We start from the raw sequence: 23,423 nt of genomic DNA, 5'->3' as shown, positions 1-23,423 counted from the left end.
CCTGTGAGACAATGTGTCAGGGCTTCCTTTGTTTTGTATGGGGAGATTTCCACAAATCACTACTCGAATGCCTAGTCCAGTAGTTCCCAAACTTTTTTGACTGACGGCTCCCTTGACCTACTGGGCCATTGGCTGTGGCTCCCCATTAGGAGTACAATCCTATACATTATACAAAGCAGCTTGTTTTTGTTAGGATTCTGCTGCTCCCTGGGGAGCCACAGCTCACAGTTCGAGAACCTCTGGCCTAGTTTGAAGTCAGACCTTGCTGCAGTCTGCACCCTGTACAACTTAGGCTGGTGCATGTGTGCTGAGGCTTCCTCTTATATTAACATGCTTATCAGGGGAAAAAAGCCTTCATACAGTGGGTTTGCTTTCATAATGCGACTGTGCTGCTCAGCCTTCTCTGGGAGGCTGCAGCATCACAAAAGGAGAACTGTGCCTTCTGAATCTGGCTACAGAGGTCTATGCCTGGGTAACATCCTGTTTAGACTACTGTAACACACTCTACGTGGGTCTGCTCCTGAAGATGGTCCAGAAATTGTAGCTAGTACAGAATGTGGCAGTCTGTGAGGTCATAGGGGCTCAATGGCTTGACTCAGTTGAACCGTGCTCTGGCGGCTACACTGGCTGCCCATTCATTTCCAGGCCCAATTCAAGGTGCTGGATTTAAAGCCCTATATGGCCTGGGATCACACTATCTGAGGGACCACCTACTCCCATATAATCCTGCTCGCTCTCTTAGGTCATTGGAGAGGGCCCTGTTGAGAGTGCGGTTGCTGGGAAAAGTGACGAGTGCAACGGCAAGAAAAAGGGCCTTCTCATGTGTGGCACCACTTTTATGGAACTCACTACAAGAAATCGAAACCTGCCCCTTCAATAGAGTTTCCAGCAAGGCCTAAAAACATTTTTATTCACATTAGCTTTTGGGAGTGGGTAAGGGTGGAATACCTCTGTCTTTTATTTGACCTGTTTTTATTGAGAGTCACATGTTTGTTTTAAGCTGGTTGTGTATTGTTTTTTTTTTACTTGTCACCACTTACAGATTTTTAAAATTACTATACGATACTACTTGCTGTGCTGGCTTTAAAATGATGTTCTTGATTTTAACTTCATTTTAATAACTTTCATTGTAATATATTAAGTTTTGTAAGCCACCTTGAGCTTTGGGAAAGGTGGGGTATAATTGTTTTAAATAAAATAAATACTAACTCCCCAGCATACATACTAGTTCCATTCTGGAGGTCTGTACAGAAGTGCAGTTTGAAACAGCCAGCTCTGCTGGCCTAGCGCTATCACGTGAGTGCAAGCACCACAAGGGTCATACCTGTACAAAAGTGCCAATGTAGCTGTTCATAGCTCAGACGTCCATAACTTGGAGAGTCAGCATACTTTAAAAATTAGAAACAGAAGATGAAATAGCACATGGTGACATACAGGTTCATCTCCAACAACAGGGAGCTTCAATGATGTCATCACATTCTCATGCTAGGCCTTTCAGTATCTACTGCACGTAACATCTGTATGGATTTGTCATCAAATAACAGTAAAATGGGAGAGAAGCCCTCAACACTGGGAAAATGAAAACAAAATTTGTAAGTGCAGTTTTCATACACAGTAAGACACACTCCTCACATTGATATAGAGAATCAAAATGCACACATTCCAGATTTTCAATTTTGTTTCCAGAACAGAAGTTTAATCTAATATACATATTTCTAGGTACAGTAATAACCATAATATGCCCATTGAAAAAGTTAAAAGGTAATTTCCCTCCAGACTCTGCTCAGCCTGGGTTCCAAATAAAAATGAATGCTTGTTATTTCTACACAAAACTAGAGTTTAAAAAGTTGAGGTTCTATGAAGAGGATAGCAACAGTGACCAAGAACAGGAAAGCAGAAATTCCGGCAGGACCTACTGTTGCTGGTTTGGGAATCGCACCAAGTGCCTGCGAGAAATAAGAGAAGCACAGAGCCTCTCCATGAAGAAGTCCACAAGACCATACCGCCTCAAGCCCTTTGTGTACACTTGGATAGGACTTTCTTATCTAGAGTTGGCCAGAAGGACACGCCATCCCTGCTTTCAGGCAGAGGTCATCTATGGGATATCATTAGGCATTCTGCAGCCCAAGGCTAATAATAGGAAAGAACCATACCCCTCTGCCAGTATCTAATTGCCATGACCTAGCAGAGCTGGGTTCCCACATGAAATTAACAGGAATGACCAAGTCACATCAAGAAGTCAGGGACAGGGAAGATGTATACAGTCAAGCAATTCATGATCTCCCCTGTGATGCAGGTGGGACTGAGGCCCCCATTACAAATTAGGGGACATGAACATGCACAACAGGATCCAACATCTACGGAAACTAAAGACTGATCTCCTAAGGAGTCAAACATACATTAACTCTATGGTCACATATAGAATCAACAGCTTCCCCCACAGAGCAAAGTGACTCTGTCTCCACCCTCCCAACCTGCATATGCTTGGCCTCAAATAGATCCTCATGTTCACAATTTTCACTAGAACCTCATATTCACGACTCTCACTATCACATCTCCTACAGCCAGAACTGCAGCAGAGCAAGTGCATGCTTCCTCCCTGTAACAAGAGACAGCCTGTGGAGAAACTTGCATTCATTGGAAGGATGAGGAAATTTTCATTTTGCCTTCTTCTGTACCTTCCCCTCTGTGCAGATAGAGTGCACACAAGCAAACTTCAGTCTGGAGTACCACTGCCATCAACCAAGGGTGGTATGGTTTATTTAGTGCTCAAACTCTGAAACCCATCCCCCAAAGTCCAAGTAGGTATACAGAAACCTGGCCTCTGGGAAAGTTGGGGAGCCCAGATCAAACACTGGTCAAATACTGCCTTCTTTCCATCTGTTAACCATTAATCTTGTTGACTTGGAAAGGTAAGGGAGGAAAACCCTGGAATGCTGGTGCTTCTTAAGAGCTCTGCTACTGGGCCTCAGCTACAGGTGGTGCCAAAGGCACATCGGTCCCACTTCGCAAGGCATCTGCCTTGGAGAAGTTTGTCTCCAAGATGTGACGCTGGAGATGCCGCACCCACTCCTCTTGAATGGAGAGGGGCCCCTGGAACTCCACTTCGCAAAACCTGCACAAAAAGAACATAATGCCTATTGGAGTCTATTTGAATAATAGCCCATCTCAAAGTTCACAATAAAACCAATCACCCAAAGTACATGAAAAAGAGAAAACAAAATTGCTTACTCATCTCTTGTCCTGCCTCTTAAAGGCCCAGGAGGAGGACTATCCTCTGCAAAGGGCATGAAATTGCACCATATGTTGTATAGCAATACTAATTTCTGTTCATATCACTGCACACATGGAAAATCAGCGAAATGCAGAAATGGTACTTACCTGCACTTCAGTGTGTAGATGTTACCCACAAACTTCACCAAGGAAGTCTGTGGCGGCCTAGGAACCAAGGAGGGCACTGGTCTTACTCGGGGGGGTGGCTGGCGGACCTCTTCAGTCTTCTGTTGCAAGTCATGGCTCTCTTCTTCTCGAGGTGGAGGAACCTCGATGGGCTTGGCCTGCCTTCGTTCAAACTCTAATAGAAAAAAGATCAATTTCAAGACCCATTTTTTCAAAAAAGGATTGTGAGATACAGTAAATAGCTGTGGCAGGTTTAGGATGAAATGAAACTTCTGGAAAATTATTTAGATCTTTAACAATAAATACCAAGTGTACATGTGGCACACACAGAAACAAAATGATGCAGCATTTTCTCTATCATTTTGCCTAGCCCAGTGTTGGAAAACTACAGATACACCGTCACCCTGACTGGAGTGGTCAGCCCTCGGACTAAGATCTTAGTAGCTTCCCAGAAGAGCCTACCTTGAACTAGTCAAATCATTTGCAGTAAGAGGCAGAGCCAATGAAGAATTAGCAAACTGTGGAAAATCAAATCTGTGCATGTGCACCCCAAGGGAACTAGTGCCTCCTGGCTGCCCAACTAGTTTTATGACCAAATACAGCCTGTGCTCTACACAGGTCAGTGCTGGAACTTTGAAAGCAATAACTCACTGTTGATGTTATGTTGTTGATGCTCCTCCATCTTTACCAACGATAGAGGTGAAGTGACTACAGGTTGTTCACTGCCACCATCCACAGCTTTGCTGGGTTCACTGGGCACCATCTCCCCTCCTAGGCTTCTGCTCACCAGTGGAGGGCTGCCTGCCTGCAGGTTCAGTGGAGCTCTCTTCCCAGAGGTGTCATCACGCGCATGAGAGGAATTACGAAACTTCTTGGTGAAGGGCCTCCCACCTTGGATGTAACTGCGATAAGCTCCAGCTTTCTGGGGGCGATGCTTGATCCACTCACTCAGTGTCTCGATTGGGGAGCCGTTCACACACCATTCAGTCACTCCAAACTGTCTGAGGTGCGCACGAGCATGGCTGGCCAGTGCCTTGCGATTCTCAAAGTAGAGGCCACAGAGTTCACAGCAGGCTTCACTGGCTGGGAGCAGAAACGGTAGGGAGCTAGACTGAGCAAAATCCTCAAGGAAAGGATGTAAGCAGCAACAGTTCAAGAGTGGAACACTAGCTCTTATTTGCTTCATGTTATCACTTCTATTTCCCTATAAAATAACTTATGGAATTGAGGCTAGCAGGCTTTAAGATTCACTGTGAACCTCCTTAAGGTACTGCTTTCCAAAACCCCTTATACCTACAGCCCACAAGCCAAGGAAACCAAACTCCACCATCCTTTGCACATAAACAGGCAGGTTGCATTCCTTTGGCCACTTTGGGGGTTTGGGTTTACAGCAGAAGACACAAGAATTCATGTATTTAAATTTTTCTACTGCCTAGTTCACTAAACATCATGAAGTAACTCCTTGTCAGCCAGAGAACATGTAAAGGCTAGTTAAATTTATGCCAGGAGAAGAGGCAAGGCAATGAATACACAAGTTTATTGGTATACCCCCACAGATGCAGGCTGTGAAAATACCCACCCATCCGAATGCTGACTTGCATCAAAAGACTTCTCTAAAAGACCACAGAACATAGATATTTGATGTCCTTGTGCACACTGCTCCAACTCTCCTCCCATCTCTGACAAACTAGAAAGTGACTCAAAATCCACAAAGCAAGAACCTGAAATTGAATTTCAGGTTTCTCTGGATCCCAGCCAATCCCATCCCCAATCTGGGTTAGCACTTACATGTATGAGTGGGTTTTTCGTGCATTGGCTTGGCTTTGAATGGCAGTTCAGTCTGAATGTAAGTTTTCTGTTTCACTTCACTGTGGCCACTCAGTCGCTCATCTGACAGTGGGCGCTTAGCAGAAAGTGGTGCCAAGAAGCTTTCCTGTGACTTGAGTGGGGATAAGGAGACCTCCCGACCAAGGTTCGGTTTTCCTGTCCTCCCGCCCAGCGGGGACAAGGTCATTGAATGCAGCATTTTCCCAGGGGATTTGGGAGCAGCTCCTTCCTCCCCCATGGACTTTGGAAGCTCGATGCTCATCGTATTTGGCTCCTTCTTTATCAAGCATGGCTTGTTTTTTTTCTTTATAATTTCTCGGAGTGTGTCAATGGGAGAGCCATTGACTGACCATTCTGTCACTCCCATCTGACGCAAATGGGATCTGGCATGGCTGGAGAGCCCCTTCCGGTTCTCAAAAAATTCACCACAAAACTCACAACGAATATCCCGCACAGGGTCAGCACGTGAAGCTGCAAGGAACATATAAAAGGGCACAGAAAATGTTTAACACCCAAAGGGTAAAAATAAGAAGCAAGCTAAGCACCCCCCACATTCCCTTATTTATTTCAACAGTACTTTTCAACATCAAAACCATTACGAAATACTTGTTCAGATCTCACACAGTGACTTGGCTAAAGCCACGCATTCACTTTCAGCTGGGTAGGTTTTGAGCCTGTCTCTTCTATGCCGGAAACCTGCATACTACTAAACACTCCACTAGCTTTAGAATGAGGTATCTGGAAACAAGAGCATTTAAGCATCTGCTTTATTTTGCCAACTAGGAAACCTTGAGGGCTTCTCATTGTATTAGGAAGGTGCCAAATACTTAAGATTTTGGCCTGCAACCATTTCACAAGCAGCCCATTCAGCAAGGCTACAAAATCCCCCAAAACTGAACACAGAAAGGGCACGTGTACAGCAAACAACTGGAATTGTCCCAGGTCCCATCCCTCCTTTTAACTTGGAAAAATATCCTGTGGTCCTGGCTACTAATTTCTCACTTTGACAGAAATGCATTCTTGCTTGTCACCAAAGCTTTATGGATACAATCTCTGCTACCAACACTTACAGAGATTGAGTGGGGACATCTCTTCTCGCGGTGACCAAGCTCTGTCGGATAGATGCGCCTCATTATGTAGTCCTCCAGACATCATTTCCCTCTTTATTTCCATTCGCAACTGGTCTTGCTTCAGTTTTTTGTGCAAGGAGGGAGAAGGAAGCCCAGAAAATATTTTTCTCGTGGCTGGGGGAGGGGAAGAGGTAGGAGAGTGCCCTAGAGGGCTCTCTGGCTGTTGTGCCTTCTTAGAAATGGCAGATACGTGGCCCTCTCCTGGACTGCGTGGTTCTAGAGAGCCTCCAAGAAGGGCTGGGCCAACAGATTTCTGACCCTGTGCTGGAGAGCTGGAGGTACTGGTCCGAGGCTGAGCTCGCCGTTTCAAGATTTCTCGGAGCGTGTCAATGGGAGATCCATTCACATACCACTCAGTCACCCCCATCTGACGCAGATGTGACCTGGCATGGCTTGAAAGCCCTTTTCGATTCTCAAAATATTCACCGCAGAACTCACACCTGATGTCCCGCACAGGTTCTGCTCCAGAAGCTGAGGAGAAAGAAGGAAGAGGCATGGAGTTATAGCTTCTAAGAGAAGACTCAGGGAGAGAAAGAGTAGGATGTGACCTGGGCACCAGCTAGATTATTCCTCTATAAGGCAGCATGATGCAGGCATGTAGCACAAGGGTTTTACACAAGACAAAGCTGATTTCTCAAAAATCTTGGCCAAAAGAAGCAAATGAAAACCATCACCAATTCCTGTGAAGCATGAAAGCCAGGGTGAGATGTGGGCAAAGCAGGGAGAACACACAAGAGACAGTGAAGAGCAGACATTACTAAGTGAAAATGCTGAACATGACTGATCCTAAATCATGAGACTACCTTTTTAGTGATAAAGAAGAATTTGTATGCTCCCCACCTATCCACCACCCAGTTCCTGAACAAAAAGTCCAAATATCTGCAAAGGAATTTCGCATGAATGCTAATTTCCTCCATTACAGCAATTCCACAGTCTCTTTTAGAACACAGAACCACCTATCTGGATAAAGTCCACTAACTTGCAGCACATTAACAGATAAACCCATAATGAAAACTGCTGAATGCAACTCCTGTCCCAGAATTCAATGCCTGCTTAATTCTCCCTATCAAGACATTGAGGAGTCACAGCTCCCAGTGTGTGCTCAAGGAAAAAGCAAATACTCTGTATTTGCCACAATAAGCCTGAGCAACACAGTCAATTTTAGATAATGCGGAAGAACCAATGTATAAGGGATTAAATATATCATTTGATACAGGATGCTTGTGGCTATCAAAGAACTTTAAACCATGTGTATGCAGATAACCCCTTGACCGTTCTCCTGCGGTTTCCCTGCACTGAAGGCAGTTGCCACCTTGAGGCAACTGGCTCCTCCATCCTTTGAATGGGATATATTTTCAGATTAAATCCCTGATGAACTTGTGAATGGCAAGAAGACAAGAAATATTCCAAGCTTAGCAACTCATTAGTATTAGCCACTCTGCTGACATGGAGTAAAGCCAAAGAGTGCTCTAGAAAGTGCAGTAGCCAGAGTCCAACCAATGCCCCCAAAAGGATTCAGGCTGCATAAGATTCCATATTTCCCCTTTAAATAGTACAGTAAATTCCCCATCCATCTGTAAATATAGCAGCTGTGAATTCACTTGTCTTGCAATATTCCCAACTGCATAACAACCAAGCATATAGGCTTGCTCTACTTGGGACAGAAAGATGCCATCCATTTGGAGCATGATACAAACACGGAACAAATGCTTGGAAGGGGAAGGGGCAACTTCAGTACACGCAGAGACCAGCTGGGAAAACTGCATTACAGAGTTCAGAAAAAAGCTTTGCAGGAAAGGTCAATGAAGAGCGTGTGGGCCAAAAAACTTCCCTTCCCCACCCCACCACTGTTTATTGAGATGTCATGGCAGAAAATGGTCAGGGGCCAGAATTTCTAGGTGCACAGCTCCATGTCACATAAACAAGACTGGGAAGGGAGAGAGAAGGAGGGGACAGGAACTGTGCTGACAGAACCTACAGAGATTGAGTGGAGCCATCTCAGCATCTGATGCCCAGTACGCGTTGGAAGAAAGACCCTGTTTCCTTTCCAGATTGGCCACAGCTGACAGCCTGTGCCCATGTGGCTTCAGCTTCTTGGATGGTGGAGGGGAGTGAGGTGAGAGTACAGATGACTGTTTGCCCAAAGGCCTTGGTGAGTGTGCTTGTTTCATGCCTGTGGTAGGTGTTGCTGTAGTTGTGCTCTTTGGGCTGGGTCCATCAGAGCTCCCAGTCTCCCCTAATGATTCTCTCTCACTAGGGAGGAGAGAGGAAAGACGGCCTTTGAAGTCTTCATTTTTGATGAGATCATTTAAAACATCAATAGGAGATCCTTTAGCATCCGGATCGCTCACTCCCAGGTGTCTCAGGTGGGCTCTAGCGTGACTTGACAGCCCTTTTCTGGTTTCAAACCAGGCACCACATAAATGGCAGTCAATTTCTCTGCCCGAGTCACTATCTACAGCTGCGGAAAGAAAACACATTGATCACAATAGATACGATCACAATAGAGTATGTGTCTCAAGTACCTGTTACAACCTGAAAAGGTATTTGCAATAAAGGCCCAATCTAGGACTTCAGAAATCGTATGATAAAAGTGGCTTTCCAGTGGATTTTAACAAGCATTCCCAAAGGCAGAATAGATTATTCCACCTACATCACTGCTGTTGTTGTAAGCAGAAATTCCTGCAGAAGACTTGTATTTAATCAGATTTCCTGGTCAAGTTTTGTAACAAATATTCGCCTTCTTGAAAGTTTGGTATTCAAGCCATCTCAATTTAAACTACCAGGCAATTCAGACTCTTGCAACTGTTGAGAACTGCTACATTGAAAGCTAGATGCAGACTGCTAGATGGCCAAAGTCCCAGAATCAACTGAATTCCAGCTACAAACTGCAGGGCTCAAGCCCAAAGAGAAGGATGGCAAATAGAACGGAGTCATTTCAAAAAATTATCAAAAACGTCCGATTTAAGAGATGCAAAGCCATTTGCATTTATGCCTAACAATCCCTATTTCCACACTGAAAAAATCATCTAAATAGTAATTCTTGACAGTGGCACAGACCTTAAATGCAACATTTTCCAAAATGTTTTCCATACTTGTAAGCTTCTAGAAACATCTTCAATCCAGAGTTAAATTTTGGATTTGATCTCAAAATGATGATGGATTGTGAAGGGCCCTGCAATGATTATTTCAGGGCTATGCATCCTATAGTCCACCAACATATTGTACAAGATGTTAATAAGAACTGGATTGACAACAAGATTGACAAGTGTTACTGAATGGGTGCACAAACTGCTACTTCAAGAACTTATTTAGTTCATGCAAATTTATGTCAATTTCTGTCACATGCAAATTCATGAATGTTTAAGGAACCCATGTAAGCTATTTAGAAAGAGGCATGTTATTGGTTATAAACTCATTCTTGGCTACACAGAACATGGTTCAAATGGTCATCAGTGAAGTCCCAGGTAACTAACAAAGCCACAAAAGCAGAGGTTCTCACAATGATTTCTAGTATGTCAAGTAAGGGTCAAAGAGAGACTTTAGAGATAGATTAGGACAGCCATTTTCAACCACTGCGCCAAGGCACATTGGTGTGCTTAAATGGTCTCCATGTGTGACGTGGGAATTTGGGACAGGGTTATTTAATAGTAGGGCCATTGGGAGATGTGAGCCCCTTACCAGCAGTATGGTGTGCCCTATCAATTACCAAAAAACTGATGGTGTGCCTTAACCATTTCAGTGCCTTCCCAATGTGCCATGAGGTGAAAAAGGTTGAAAATCACTGGATTAGAAAGTAATTGTACAAATGCTCTCAAGTTTCTTGGCAACTCTTTGTCAACTGCATAATTGAAATAGAATCACAACAGATCTAAGGACCCAAATAATTAGTTTAAGCTATGCTATTACATTACAACACTCTGTTGCTTCTAATAACATTGGGGTTTGTAGGTACCCACATGAAAGCTGCACACAATTCAGTATTAGTGTTGATCAAATATATTTTAAATATACCCTATACCAGTGATGTTGTAGCAGGTCAAAAGGTGACACCATAATAAAACCCTGTTATATCATGTGCATTTTTTCCCCAAAACAAAGTAGCATCTTCAGACAAGTTCACCTCAAAAATTCCTGTCTGCCTATGGTTCTAACTACTTCTGTCCCAAACTAGTTATGCCAATAGTTGAAACCCAGTCTTCTCTCACTAGCAACAAGTCCAAAGCAGCTCCAAAGGTATGACTCAGAGTAGAAACTTGATTTCCCCTACTCTCCCTTCAATGCAAGAGAAATACTGTACAAGACTGAATCAGGGGGACCAGGTAGCATGCACAGTTTCTACCAGCTTTCACAGATAACATTTCCATTACTAGCATTGCTAAAGAGATTCACCCCTGAATATTATGGCCCAGGAGCATGACTATTAGTCTCCAAGCAACCTAAGAATCTCTAGCATTAACTGCGAGTCCACCAAACCCAACTATTGGCTCTGCCAAGAAGCACACAGACTACATGCATATTTTCAGTGGGAAGGCAAAGGCTCAGATGCAGTAGAAATTACCACAAGTTGGGAAGCCTGAGATAGGAATAGCACTTGACTCCTGTATTCTGATGCACTACACAGAAATTTGCTTGTAAATGAACAGCTATCCTGAGGGTTTCAGAGGACGCCTCAACCTTTTCTTCCACTGAAGCGTAGCAATTTGGCAGAAAACAGATGGTGTTTATAGCTACTGTCCCTTTGACTGCAAAATATCCTTGCTTCCCAACAGTGACTGAATACAAGCTGAGGACAAATCAAAGGACATGTAGAGAGGCTTTGTGGTATATCCAAGGAATGAGATAAAAATGACTTCCAGTAGAATGAGCCTATTTTAGAAGAAACTGCCTCCTTTGGCAAGAGATGTCTTTTAGGAGGATATCTACTACAAAAAAAAAAAAAGAGTAGCTCTCACTTACATAGCTCAGAGAAGGTAGAAGCCCCCTCTGAACAGTATCAAAGAACATGAAACTAGCAATTCTTCTAGAAATTGCAGGAGCTGGAACACATCCAGTTTCTTCCCTGTGCCCTTTCTCTACTATGAGAGTACACAAGATGCAATAAATGCGAATGTAGCAGTCTATGCAAAACCAACAGGTGCAGGATGTGTCTCAGGTGTGGGCAGCCTGCACTGGTTCATATTACAGGATAACGCGGCATACAAAAGCCCTGCAGCAGCAACCTGCAAGCCAGCTCTCCTGTGCTACACATAGCAAGAAGCATCAGCATCAAACAGACTCACTTAGATTTAAGGGGCCTTCTTCCTCCGGTTGTGGCCACTGTGCTTTAGGAGAACTCTGCAGGGGGCTCAATGGTAGCTTGGGGCTTTTGTCCTCAGGGTTCTTTGGTAGAGGAGAACCAGGCAGAGCAGGTGCCACTTTCTTGAGTATGGGAGATCCTGGCTGAGGAACATTCTTGGGGCTGAAACCTGAAGGTGATTTGATTGCTTTGTTTACAGGTGGCTCTTGTGGCCGTTCTGTAGCTTTGTCGAGAGGCAGCAGTGTAGGTCGTGAGGACCCTGCAGTCCCTTCTTTGGGAGAAGCAGATTTTTTGCTAAGACTCGGTGAGATGGGATCGCTGTCCGCTTTGCCCTTCTGTTTCATCAATTCATAGAGTAAGTCGATAGGGGCTCCGCTGCTCTCGGACTCAGCCACACCAAGCTGACGCAAGTGAGAACGGGCATGGCTGGACAGGCCCTTGCGGGTCTCGAAGCAGGCGCCACATACCTCACACGTCGTGAGGTTTGGTGCTGGAAGGAGGAGAGTGACTTATTGAGACAAGATTAAGCTTAACCCCACACTGTCTTTGTTACCTGTCAGAAGACCACAGGCGCACACTGCATTATCTTGATGTGGGCCCTTCTCCATAAGTCAACGAGATTTCACAACTGAGCTTTGGACTGGACAAATACACTGACACCTGTAGTCTATTTTGCGATGGATGAATTCAGTAAGTATTAGTCAAAATGGTGTTTGGTGGCCAAATTCCCTCTGCAAAAATCAACATCAAACTTAACCACTTAGTTTGCTGTGAAACCATCACTTTGGCCTATGATTAGTTAGTTTGCACATAAAATTGCTCTTAGGTGCCTCATACAAGCCAAATGGCTAAAATCTACAACATAACAAAAATACCTATTACCCCGTTAACACACCATTCCCATTTTTATTTTTGAAAATCTTTCAAACACCACTGTTAATCTGCTACTACGACCCAAACACAGTCAGGCACTATGAAGTCCACTGGTACTAATTGGCTACATTATCTTAATTACCTTAAAGCTTAAATTGTAATTATCTTAAGGCAGTAATGAGCAAATACAAATTATTTCTTGCATTCAATAACAAAGTCAACATAAGCAGAAAGTTAGGAGTCTTCTGAGTTTATGTTCCACATTTTCTCTACAATGAAAATCAAATGAAACAAGAACCTTTGACTATGTACCATAACAACAAAGGGTAAACAAATGCTCCACTGCTGGCAGATTACGTTTGCATAATTGTCTATAAAGTAACTGAGTGGAAATATGAGAGCTATACCTCACCTACACAGGCTTTTTAATTTTTTTAAATGAAAAAGTTCTACTGAAAAAGATGTAGAGTTTTATTGCTATACCTTCATATAACATCATATACAAGATGTTGATAAAGCAATGTATTTTACTAGAGTCTACAGCCCTAATTTTATTAAATACTGATAGTCTAACTGATTAAATATCTTTTTCTTGACTAAAAAAAAGACACCATCAATTAATCAGCCAACACTTTAAAAAAAATATGTAATACAAAAACACTGCAGATGGCAGGCACTATCTTAGTGAAGCAGGAAAAAGAACTTTCCTTCTTACACAAGAGGAAATACCATTTTTAGATGGCATCTGCTGCGATGTATACATGCACAATGTAAAACAAAAGGGTCATATTCAGAATAATGCTTCCATGAATGAAAGTATACTTTGTGAACCAATGCTCTCTTGGAGAATGGCAGTCCGCTTACAAGAAGCATGAGTGCAACACTCCTTCCATTCTCCAAAGCATGGAAGCTCCATTCATGGAAGCATTAACCTGGATGTGACTCAAAGAAGGATATTTTTTTCTTCAAAACTGTCATATGAAAATATATACAGATTTAAATGATCAATCACTTTATAGATTTGAACTAATTTGATTGTCTAAGATTTTATTGAGAAACTGGTCGAGAGACAATGCAAGGTTTTGATTTGCACAGAACTGTCTCACATACCTTTTCAATGTCTATGCAGTTTTGTTAACAGATTGCCATTTATTCAACAGAAAGAGGAAAATTAAAAACTGTGATGCTATCCTTCCTTTGTAAAACAGGTTGTAAAAAAGGGCTCAGATCTGTGCAGTAAGCTGTCACTGCTGAATAGCAAACGCTACAGAAGACACTCACTTTTGGAGTCCTGGGAGTCTGCCTTGTTGCCAGAAGGTTCAGGAGACAGTGAACTTCCTATCCTGTTTGGAATCTGATCTAATGACCCAGTCAGAGAACTCTTCTTTTGGAGAGGTGGTGATCCCAACTCCGCAGTAACCATCTCCTCTTCCTCCTCAGAAGCCATAACTGTCAAAGACAGAAGGGAATATGGGGTGTGAGCTGAAAGTTGGAAAACTATACAAAAACCATGCTATACACAAATTAATGTGCACTGCAATTTACTCATTCCTCATAATGCTACCTAACAGAAAAAAGCAAAATGTACTTGTGCTTAATACACACAACTAGACTGAGCAACTCCAAAAAATTGATGTTAATGAGCTACTGAAGATGTTCAGATGTTTACAACTACTACTGAGCCTTGCTTTTGCTTAACTGCAAAAACGTGTGCAGCAACTAGACAATAAAGAGATTCCCCAGGAAATTTTTTTGAAAATTTTTTTCTAAATCGATAATTGAACATTTAGCAATGAAACTATTAAACACCAGGCAATTACTCCAGATTACAAACACAACTGTTCATATTAGCATAACAGACAAAAGTAGGAAGATTTAAAATGTTCCATTAAGATAATGTTGCCATTAATGTAATACAATCAGATTTTACTGTTAGAAGACATTGAACTAGTCTGTCTTCCTGTATTAGAACCTACAAAATATTTATTACCCACCGCAAACTGAGTGAACTAAGTAGAAATGGTAGGGAAAGGCAGTCAAAATAATCATCAGCCACCAAATCATATAGTCACTTTGTATGTAGAAGAATACTGTTTTTCCAGCTTCATTAGCTCATTCTTTGCTTGCTGCACAGAGCACCACACTGAGTGCGGTGATAGCATAATACCAGCAGAGATTACAATCAGATCACGGGTGTCAATATTTTCATTACAGAGCATCTGTTGAAATGACTTTGCAGAAGCAGTAAGTGACAGAATGTTATGAAAAACAATTTCCAATAAGGAGTGATAGGTTTATCTACTACAGTTCAAACATAGCATTCTACAAAATAATTTGGTCAAAAGCTTTCAAAGCCAAACCTATGCACATTTACCAAGGACTAATGCCCATTACTTAACTAACTTTCTTCTGAATACACGTAAGAGAATTAAAATGCAAAGAAGAGCAGGAAAGACAAAGGAAAGTTCTCTTGAATAAACCTAATTATAACTGTAGTCTAATGAACAAACTATAAATTTGTTTTGAACAAACTTGTTATCTTTGTACAACAACAGCAACTTCATAAACTTCACAGAACAGCTACCCAAGTAGAAGCAACAAACAGGAAACTAGGAAATAGCACAGCCAGATGAACGCAGAACTGCTGTCCTTATATTACATGCTGCCTTGGAGAATTTCAGTGACAGATATCAACTACTCCAGCATGCAAAGTGCTGCAAGCACTGAACTCCAGCTATAGTTTTACAACTGGGGCAACATTCCCTGTGTTATTTTCTCACAGGAGAATCAGTTCCTTGGTCCTGTTTTGGGCTTTGTAAGTGATTGGAGTGCAGTTTTTAAGAGTCAAACACGGCTTCTGCAGGTCAAAGGAGAGGCTTCGATACTCAGAAGTGGCACACTCACAGCCCAATCCTATCCACTTTCCTGGGAGTGAGCCCCATCGACTGCAATGGAGCTTACTTCTGAGTAGACATAGACAGGATTGGGCTGTCAAGGCGCGAGCGCGTTCCGTGCGTGCCACAGGGATTCTGGCACTTCCCAGCAAACGGAGATGTTCCCCCGACCCTCCGCTTGGGCACTGCAGCCGCTGCCGGACAGGCGCTGGCCAGATGCTGCGGGTGCTGCAGGCTGGCGGGGCAGCGGGGAAGACGCTGACCAGCACCACGGCCAGTAGGAAGGGCTGGGAGCGCCCGGACCTCAGGCCCTGATGGAGAAGCTGCTCGGGCCCGCCGGCGCCGCTGCCACCGCCCAGCCCAAAGCCGCTCAGAGAGGAGCAGGCGCCGCGCTCCGCGAAGGCACAGCCCGGCTTGCCTCGGAGGCGGGCGGCGGGCCGTGGAGGAGGAAGCGGCACTGCAGTGCGACACTCCCGCCCACGGGACGAGCCTTCCCCGCCCGAGGCCTTACCGGTCTCGGGCAGCGCCCCCGCGCCGGCCTCGTCCTCCCGGGATCGCGGGGCCGCCGCTGCTTTTGTCAGTCTGGGCTGCGAGGGGGTGGAGGCCGCCATCTTGGGTCCGGCACATGCGAGGCTGCCGCCAGGAGGGCCGGCGGAGCGCCGAGCGCTCAGCCGAGTCTGGGCAGGCGGGGCAGCCGAGCGCCGAGCCCGCTCGGCGAAGGCTGCCCCAGCCGAGCCAGGAGAAGTCCGCAGGCCCGGAGATCGCCAGGCGCCGAGCGAGGCCGAACTGCTTCAGCGCCGAACTCGCGATGGCGTCGCCACTGGAACGCTCCGGCAGGCAAGAGCAGCAGAAGCCCGAACGCTCCCGATCACAGCCTGCAGGACCTCGTGCCGGACCTGCAAGGGGGACGCGGCCGGGCCGGGCTGCCTCGAAGCAGCCCCAGAGCCTCAAAGGGGCCGCCGCAAAGGTCCAGCACTGCGGCGTCCTGGAGAAGGACTCCGGGAAGAGAGGCAGACTTGGATCCCGACAGGTGGAGGAATCCAAGGCGGTGGCGTCGCTGGAGGGGGGCGGCGCACTCAGCCTGGCAGGGAGGTGGGCGAGCGGCCCCTCCCTTCGGAGCCATTGGGGGGGCAAAACGGAGCCGTACGGCTTTCTCTCTCCCCCTCCCCCGTACAGCTCCGTTTTGCCCCCCCAATGGCTCCGAAGGGAGGGGCCACTCGCCCACTGGGCTGAGGCTCCCCCGCCAGACTGGCTGCACCGGGGCTCAAAGGCACATGGAAATGGGGCTGATACATCCCAAAGAACGCCCTGCTTCTGCTTCTTGTTAGAAAACGAACCTCCATCCACTCATCGTCCACATCTTCCCAGCACTGAATGTCTGTTTACAGCACTCACACAGCAGCTCTAGAAGGGCTTCAAAATTACACTTCGGCAAACAGGCAGAAAGCCCCAAACACCAGCACCCTCTGCTATACAAGAGCACAGGAGCACCGAAGACCCAAGGAGAAATAGATTAAATCGGGGAATCCAAAACAGAGATGAAAAGAGAAGGTAATCATCCAAGAGAAGGCACGCAACCCCATGTTGAAGTATATTCCTTACTTCAGTTACATCTGATACATCCAGAGGTCATATCTATGTTCTGATCTGAAATTTAAGCTACAAGCTAATGTCAACAGAACAAAAATACACCCAACCTCTTATATTTTAAATTGGGAAGTGCTATAGCTAAGTGGCAAATTCATATGTTCCTCTCCCTCTCACCTTTCCCCATCATCTCCAAATGAACATAGCCACCTTGTAAGTTTTGAGACTAAAAGCCAAGGTAACTTTTTTTTCTGTGTTTTTGTCCCAGTGCATGTTGCCTTTCATATTGAATCTCACCTGCTATCCAGTGAATTTCAAACTTTTTCATCTAATAGCATACTGAGAAGGTGCTAAAATTGTTAAGGCACACCATCAGTTTTTTGACAATGACAAGGCACTCCACACTACTAACTGAAGGCTCACACCCCCCCCCAATTGCCCTACTAATAAATGATCCACCCCCAAACTCCTGCATCACACCTGTAGATTATTCATGGCATACCAATGTGCTACAGCACAGTGGTTGAAAATTGCTGTACTATTCTATTGCAATACCCCAATTTGAAGAGATCTGTTTGGTTTTTGATGATCCAGTTCAATTTCACCTACCTGAAATTGGTGTCCTCTGCAAATTTTGCAACTTCATATTTTATCCTGACTCAAAATTATTTATAAATAAGGTCAATAAAACCAGACTAAAAGCAGACCCTTGAGGACCTTGCTGTTTTTCTTCCTTCTCTACACTGTGAAAATTGGTTCCTTTTCTATTATCTACTTTGCGTTTTGTTCATTACATTTTTTGATGTATAGAAATATGTATTACTAACAATATATTCAATGACACACATCAACAGAAGTGTTGCAACATAAGAAATACTTCAATAGATGCTACTCACAGATGCTCAAAGAATTCAACCCTTTTCTAGAGATGTGTTAGGTTTCAAAAATCAGCTTTTATGTTCTATCATCATTTGTGAAACTGTACTAAGGAACAGAACTAAAGGAACACTAACTATAGAGATGCTGCATCTTTTTCATGGCAGTAGTCTTGACAGTAATTACCACAGACCAGAACATAGCACAGTAGTTTGAGAAAGAAAGCAGAGATGTTCTAATGCTGTTCTCAATACTGTACTTCATGCGAGTAACAAAACTGCCTGTTGCTTCTCATCACATACAAGAACTTCTGCAATTGGGTACTTGGCACAATTATGCTTCATATATATGATCAACAGCTTTTAAGAACCCTGTGCAGTCTGTCAATGGAGACTAATAGCTGCAGTTATTTGAGGTTTTACTTTTGGTATTGTGACAACATTTCTGAATCTTGCAAGTCCTCTTCTGTAGTTTAAAACAATACTGAAAAGTCCTCTTAATTCTTCTTTACCTTTGCTTTAATTTCCAGCATGCATACTGTGACTACTACAGTTTAAAGTTCAAAAAATGAACTCAGCTTAATTGCTGTTCTGAATGAATCCAAAATGTTGTTTCAAACACATCTTTTACTTCACTATTGATTTTAATGCATTTGAGTAGAAACTGAAGTTCATTACTTTTGTGTTTCCTATAACATATCATGATGCCTTCCCATAGACAGCTTTCTATTAGAAATGTGATAATTTTTTCCAAGTATGTAGTCTAATTTTTTAATACAGAAGTTTATTCTACCAGATTACGTCTTTCTAAAATGGTTCTCTCTCACCAACAGATGGGTGAATAGGAACACTAACATATGCACACTGGGGGCAAAACAATGCTAATGTTTTGGACAGTTCTTCATGCCTTTAGGCAGATCTTCCAGCTACATAATACATAATATCTCATCATAGTTCTGAGCGCAGACAACCTTTTTACAGAACAAGCAGTGTATATGACTCTCTTCCTAAATTGTTTTTGTCAGCAATCCCAAATCTCATTGCAGAAATGCTTGCCTGGTCAGCTCACACATAATGAACAATGCATTTCTTATAGGTCAATTTATACATGAACTTATTACTTATACCCTGCTCTTCCTCCAAGTCTAAAAAGATGGGGAGACTCATCAACTCCTATCCAGGCAATTCATAGAATTAAATCTGCTTAGCTTCAGCTGTGGAGCTGTATCATGTGCCTGCATACTATTCTCTGAGCGAATCATACAATATTCTCTCATTCTGTGATGTAGCAGAGCTTGTAAATTTCCTTTTGAATCAGATACTTGACATTTAACAACCCTAGAGGGCACTCCACAGATGAAACTCAAACTAACTTGTCCATAGGTGCCAAGGCACTGTATGGCATTAAACCCACACTTCTGCCTTCTTCTCTGGGCTTCAGGAAGCCACACAAATGAGATGATGGGCAGCATTAATAGGATGATCTGTGTCATTTGATATTTCGCTCACCTGCCTACAAGAACTGCTTACACAAGACTCATCTCTCACCGAGATGAAGCTCTGAAGAGGCACAGAGCATCGTTGCGAAGACATCAGTTTTTGTTCTTTGAATTCATCAACCCAACAGTACCCATTGATACATTAATCCAACCAGCAAACTTCACACTGTTGGCAGGAAATAACTGGATGGTACATAAACGGACTTGTACAACACAAAATGATGTTGGGATTAGGAATGAGATGAAAACTGCAACTACCTATCCCTTATTCCATACATACATAGCAACTTGTAAATAAAAATGCAAAATGGCCTCAGTTGTTTAATTTTCATCAGTTCTCCTGCTTGTAGTCTACTTCTATCTAACAGGAGTTTTTCTAATAACTCCTCATAAACATGCACAACTGAGCATGTCCATTTTATGGACAAAAATCTAATGTGAACATCTTAAAGTTGTCACTGTAATAAATAAGAAAATTCAAGTCAGAATGTGCTGGCCTCTCAGAAACATGATCCATCAGAATTTAGCCAAGGATCTGGTGCTACTATGGTTTTTTATTTGCTCTACAAAAAAAACAACTTTGAGAAAAGCTTTAGGCAACATTGGAGAAGTGAATAGAATATACCAAAAAAGAAAGATTTGTCATATGCTTTCAGTCAAACTATTTGTGGTGAAATTCCCTGATTTTTGCCTTTTGGAGGGGGCCATTTCCCCCCATATTTGTACCCTTATTGCCCACTCATTTCCAATAGCCGTTGCCCTAGGAGGCGTACCTGAAATCCTTTTGAAATCAACATTATTTCAGGAAGTCTGCATGGCAAAGCCAACAGGTCATTTTGGGTACAAACCCAAAGGGGAGATGGGCTGGCGCAACTCCCTTGCACTGGCCTAGGAATGTTACAAATATACCATAAATCACATTTGTGCCTCCTCAGCTGGGCCGGCACAAGCATGTGAGCCTGCCTGCAGACGCTATATCCAACCTCCACAGCGACGGAGAAAGATAAGTCTGCACCGACCAAGTTCAGCTGGCGCGGGGGCCTGGAAGGGCACGAGGAGGAGGCATTCCAGGGTGGCAGGTGGACCTGTGGATGGCCAGCAGGAGCGTGGGGCAGCGGCGGCAGGATCTGACATGTACTAGATTCTGACCCCATTCCCAGACAGCCTGGTGCAGCTCTGGACCGCTCGGATCTGCGCCACCACTTTAGGTCCAAGCAGCCCCATTGGGGCTGCTGCAGCTCTCCCCGGAGTAAGGGGAAGCAATTCCCCTTGCCCTGAGCTAAGCTGCTTTCAGCTCCAACTGCATACTGGATACAGGGCAGTTCTGCTGGCCTCCCAATTCCAGCACAATTTAGGATTGGGCTGCCTGTCAATTAAGCCATTTCTAACGCTTGCATATACACAACAGGGATCAAATGTGTACACCAGTGGGCTGGGCAGAAATGGGTTAACTGTCTTCTGCTGGGTTCAGCTAAGACCCTAGACCAGCTATTTTCACCCTTTTTCATCTCACAGCACACTGACAAGGCACTAGAATTGTCTATGCACACCATCAGGTTTTTGACAATTGACAAGGCATGCCATGCTGCCAGCGGAGGGCTCACATCTCCCGTTGGTCTACTAATAAACAACCTTTTCCTAAGTTCCTGTGGCACACCTGTGGACCACTCACGGCACACCAATGTGCCACGGCATAATAGTTGAAAATAGCCTCACAACTAGCCTACCCGCTTGGGCTTGGCATGCAACAACTGATTGAGCATTTCATCTGACAGTCAAGAGAGAGAGAAAGCCATATGGCTGGAAATCATCCAATTGGATGGACCATAACATCAGCCTCCCTAGGGTTTTTTAAGATTACATACAAAGATCTTAAGTGTGCTGCCCAGGTTCAGTGGGGGAAGCAGCTACTGCTTCAAAGAAAGAGTTCACTTGCTGTATTGTGAGCAAAATGAATGAAACTTTGGAAAAATAAGAATAACTGGAATAGGAATAGTATTTAGTCCAGGGATATCGAACTTGTTTTTTGTTTTTTTTACAGAGGGCAAAATAGCATTCATAGTGCCTGATGTGAGCCATAAGTGACATCAATAAGCAGGAAGTGACATCATTAAGCAGATGATGGCCAGAAATAAGCACCTTATTCTCATGCAGAAACTAATTAGCTGCAAATGACAGATGAGAAAATGTGCAAATCTTTTTCATACTGTCAAGATACGAGAGAGCCTAATCATCTTGCTGAGAGAACCCAGTTATAACAGGGGCTAGATAAATTGCTTCCAGGGGCTGCATCTGGCCCATGGACCTTATGTTTGACACTCTTGATTTAGTCAGTCATGTCAGGGAATTAGTTTCATTTGTTACTTGCATTTTAGCCTATTTACCAACCTTATCCACACACTCCTCCTTCGCGTTTTCTGTTTAATCCATACCTTGTTTTAAATCCTCCAAACATCGTTTTTCCCCTTAAAATAAAAACACTTCCTTGCCTGCCCGAAGTTCACTCAAGAGACAATGGGTAGTTATGCCTTACAGATCGCTACATTCTACAACTTGCTCTCTAAGGGGGCCCTCCAGATTTTGGGACACCTCCAGATTTTTCAAGATGGCCTCTTTCTGTTTGGACTTTAGTCTTGGGTAGTGACAGCAAAAAGAGTACTAATTTCCTAATAAATCCTGGTCTGATCAGTAAGAAGAGTGAAGTAGAAAGCAAGGGCCACTGTAATTGCTAGGCTCAGTATCTGTTTTGTCCTCCACCTTCACAATGAGGTGCTAAATTTAGACAGTCAAGAATTACTAGCAACTAAAATATTGTGCCTTGCAACTTCCTAAAGAGATCAGGAAGCAATTTTGGATGCCTCCTATGTGTGCTGCTGTACTCAGAATCTGGTCACGCCTTCCATGCTACTTTTAACAGAATTCTCTCCTTTTATACATGTTAGAATTCTTTTTTTTTTTCTTTTTTTTTTGCTATTTCAGTCATTCTTTTGAGACAGGACCTAATCCTATGCCTGGGCAGCTTCGCTCGCAGGCACGATGCCTAAGCAACAACTGTCACAAAAGTGCCGTAAGGAGAGTAAGGAGACAAACAGCACCAGCGGAGAGGCCAGCAGCAGTCAGTGCTGAGCCTCCACACCAATGGGATCCACTGATGGCAAGTTCCCTGCCAGGTAGAAAGGAAGCATTCCTGGCCAGGGGAAAGTGGGAGGGGGTGAAACTGGGTGGGAAAGAGTTGCCTGGGAGGTGGTTCAGGCTCAGGAGGGGGGTGGGGACAACAGCGGAAGCTGCCACCAGATCCTATCCCCCCTCCCACACCTGAAAACCCTACACTGGCTACTCAAACCTGCACCAGCTAAGATGCTGGTGTAGATCCAAGCAGCACTATAGGGGCTAAAGGGGCCCAACATGGGATAAGCGAACAAATGTTTGACCACCAGCTGCCTCCTTGGCCCTGCAGGATATAGCAGCAGCAGTTTTGGTGCAGCTATACCATGGGGTAGACAAGCAGCATAGGATTAGGTTGCCCATCACTCCCCATCTTCCTCTTTTCAGTATTTTCTTTCCTTTGTTAGCCGTTTCCACTTTTGTTTCTTTTCCTCCTACCCCAACCTTTAAAAAAAATTTCTCCCCCCACCCCAGCATTCCCTGGAAGAAGGGCATAACTTAAGCCAAGGATTCCCAGAACAAAGCTTCCAGAATCTCTTTCAGTGCACGAGCACAGCTTTGAAAAATATGGAACAGAGCAAATGGTGCCTTTCACGATTGAGTAATCACAGTCACCAGCCACTGACTGGAGGAAGGGCTCACAGTTCAGAGTTTCCCAGAAAGCGCTTAATTAAGAGGAGCTAAAGCTCAAGCCTCCTGGAGGGGATGGATGGACAGAAAAGATAGAGAATGGAACACACCAGTGAAAACAGTAGCTATCTGCTCACTAGAATATTCTGGTCACCATCTTTCACTATCAAAGAGCTCCTAAATAACCTAGCTCAGGGATGTCAAACATAATGCTGGCAGGTGATGATTGGGTTCTCCCAGCTCTG

The 23,423-nt window shown here is 44.1% G+C and overlaps 1 protein-coding gene across 11 annotated transcripts in view; it reads right to left on the bottom strand.

The window, feature by feature from the left end:
- Positions 1 to 1,687: 1,687 nt before the first annotated feature.
- The window catches only part of WIZ (WIZ zinc finger), a 61,057-nt gene continuing 39,321 nt past the window's right edge, over positions 1,688 to 23,423 (bottom strand). For 6 of the 11 annotated variants that reach the window (XM_066614605.1, XM_066614604.1, XM_066614609.1 and 3 more), the window contains 8 exons: positions 13,810 to 13,977; positions 11,639 to 12,145; positions 8,335 to 8,817; positions 6,297 to 6,827; positions 5,188 to 5,697; positions 4,051 to 4,482; positions 3,382 to 3,574; positions 1,688 to 3,115 (listed from right to left, as the gene is read on the bottom strand). In XM_066614605.1, the coding sequence (XP_066470702.1) occupies positions 2,959 to 3,115; positions 3,382 to 3,574; positions 4,051 to 4,482; positions 5,188 to 5,697; positions 6,297 to 6,827; positions 8,335 to 8,817; positions 11,639 to 12,145; positions 13,810 to 13,977 (2,981 nt within the window). In that variant the 3' untranslated portion in view covers positions 1,688 to 2,958. Of the gene's footprint in view, positions 3,116 to 3,381; positions 3,575 to 4,050; positions 4,483 to 5,187; positions 5,698 to 6,296; positions 6,828 to 8,334; positions 8,818 to 11,638; positions 12,146 to 13,809; positions 13,978 to 15,933; positions 16,034 to 23,423 lie in introns of those variants that run through there. The other 5 variants (XM_066614610.1, XM_066614615.1, XM_066614614.1 and 2 more) reach the window with 4 other exon arrangements.

Source organism: Tiliqua scincoides, chromosome 2 (assembly GCF_035046505.1).
Source record: "Tiliqua scincoides isolate rTilSci1 chromosome 2, rTilSci1.hap2, whole genome shotgun sequence".
NCBI lineage: Eukaryota > Metazoa > Chordata > Lepidosauria > Squamata > Scincidae > Tiliqua > Tiliqua scincoides.
The sequence above is the reverse complement of the archived record's forward strand: the minus strand, read 5'-3'. Positions and strand labels throughout refer to the sequence as shown.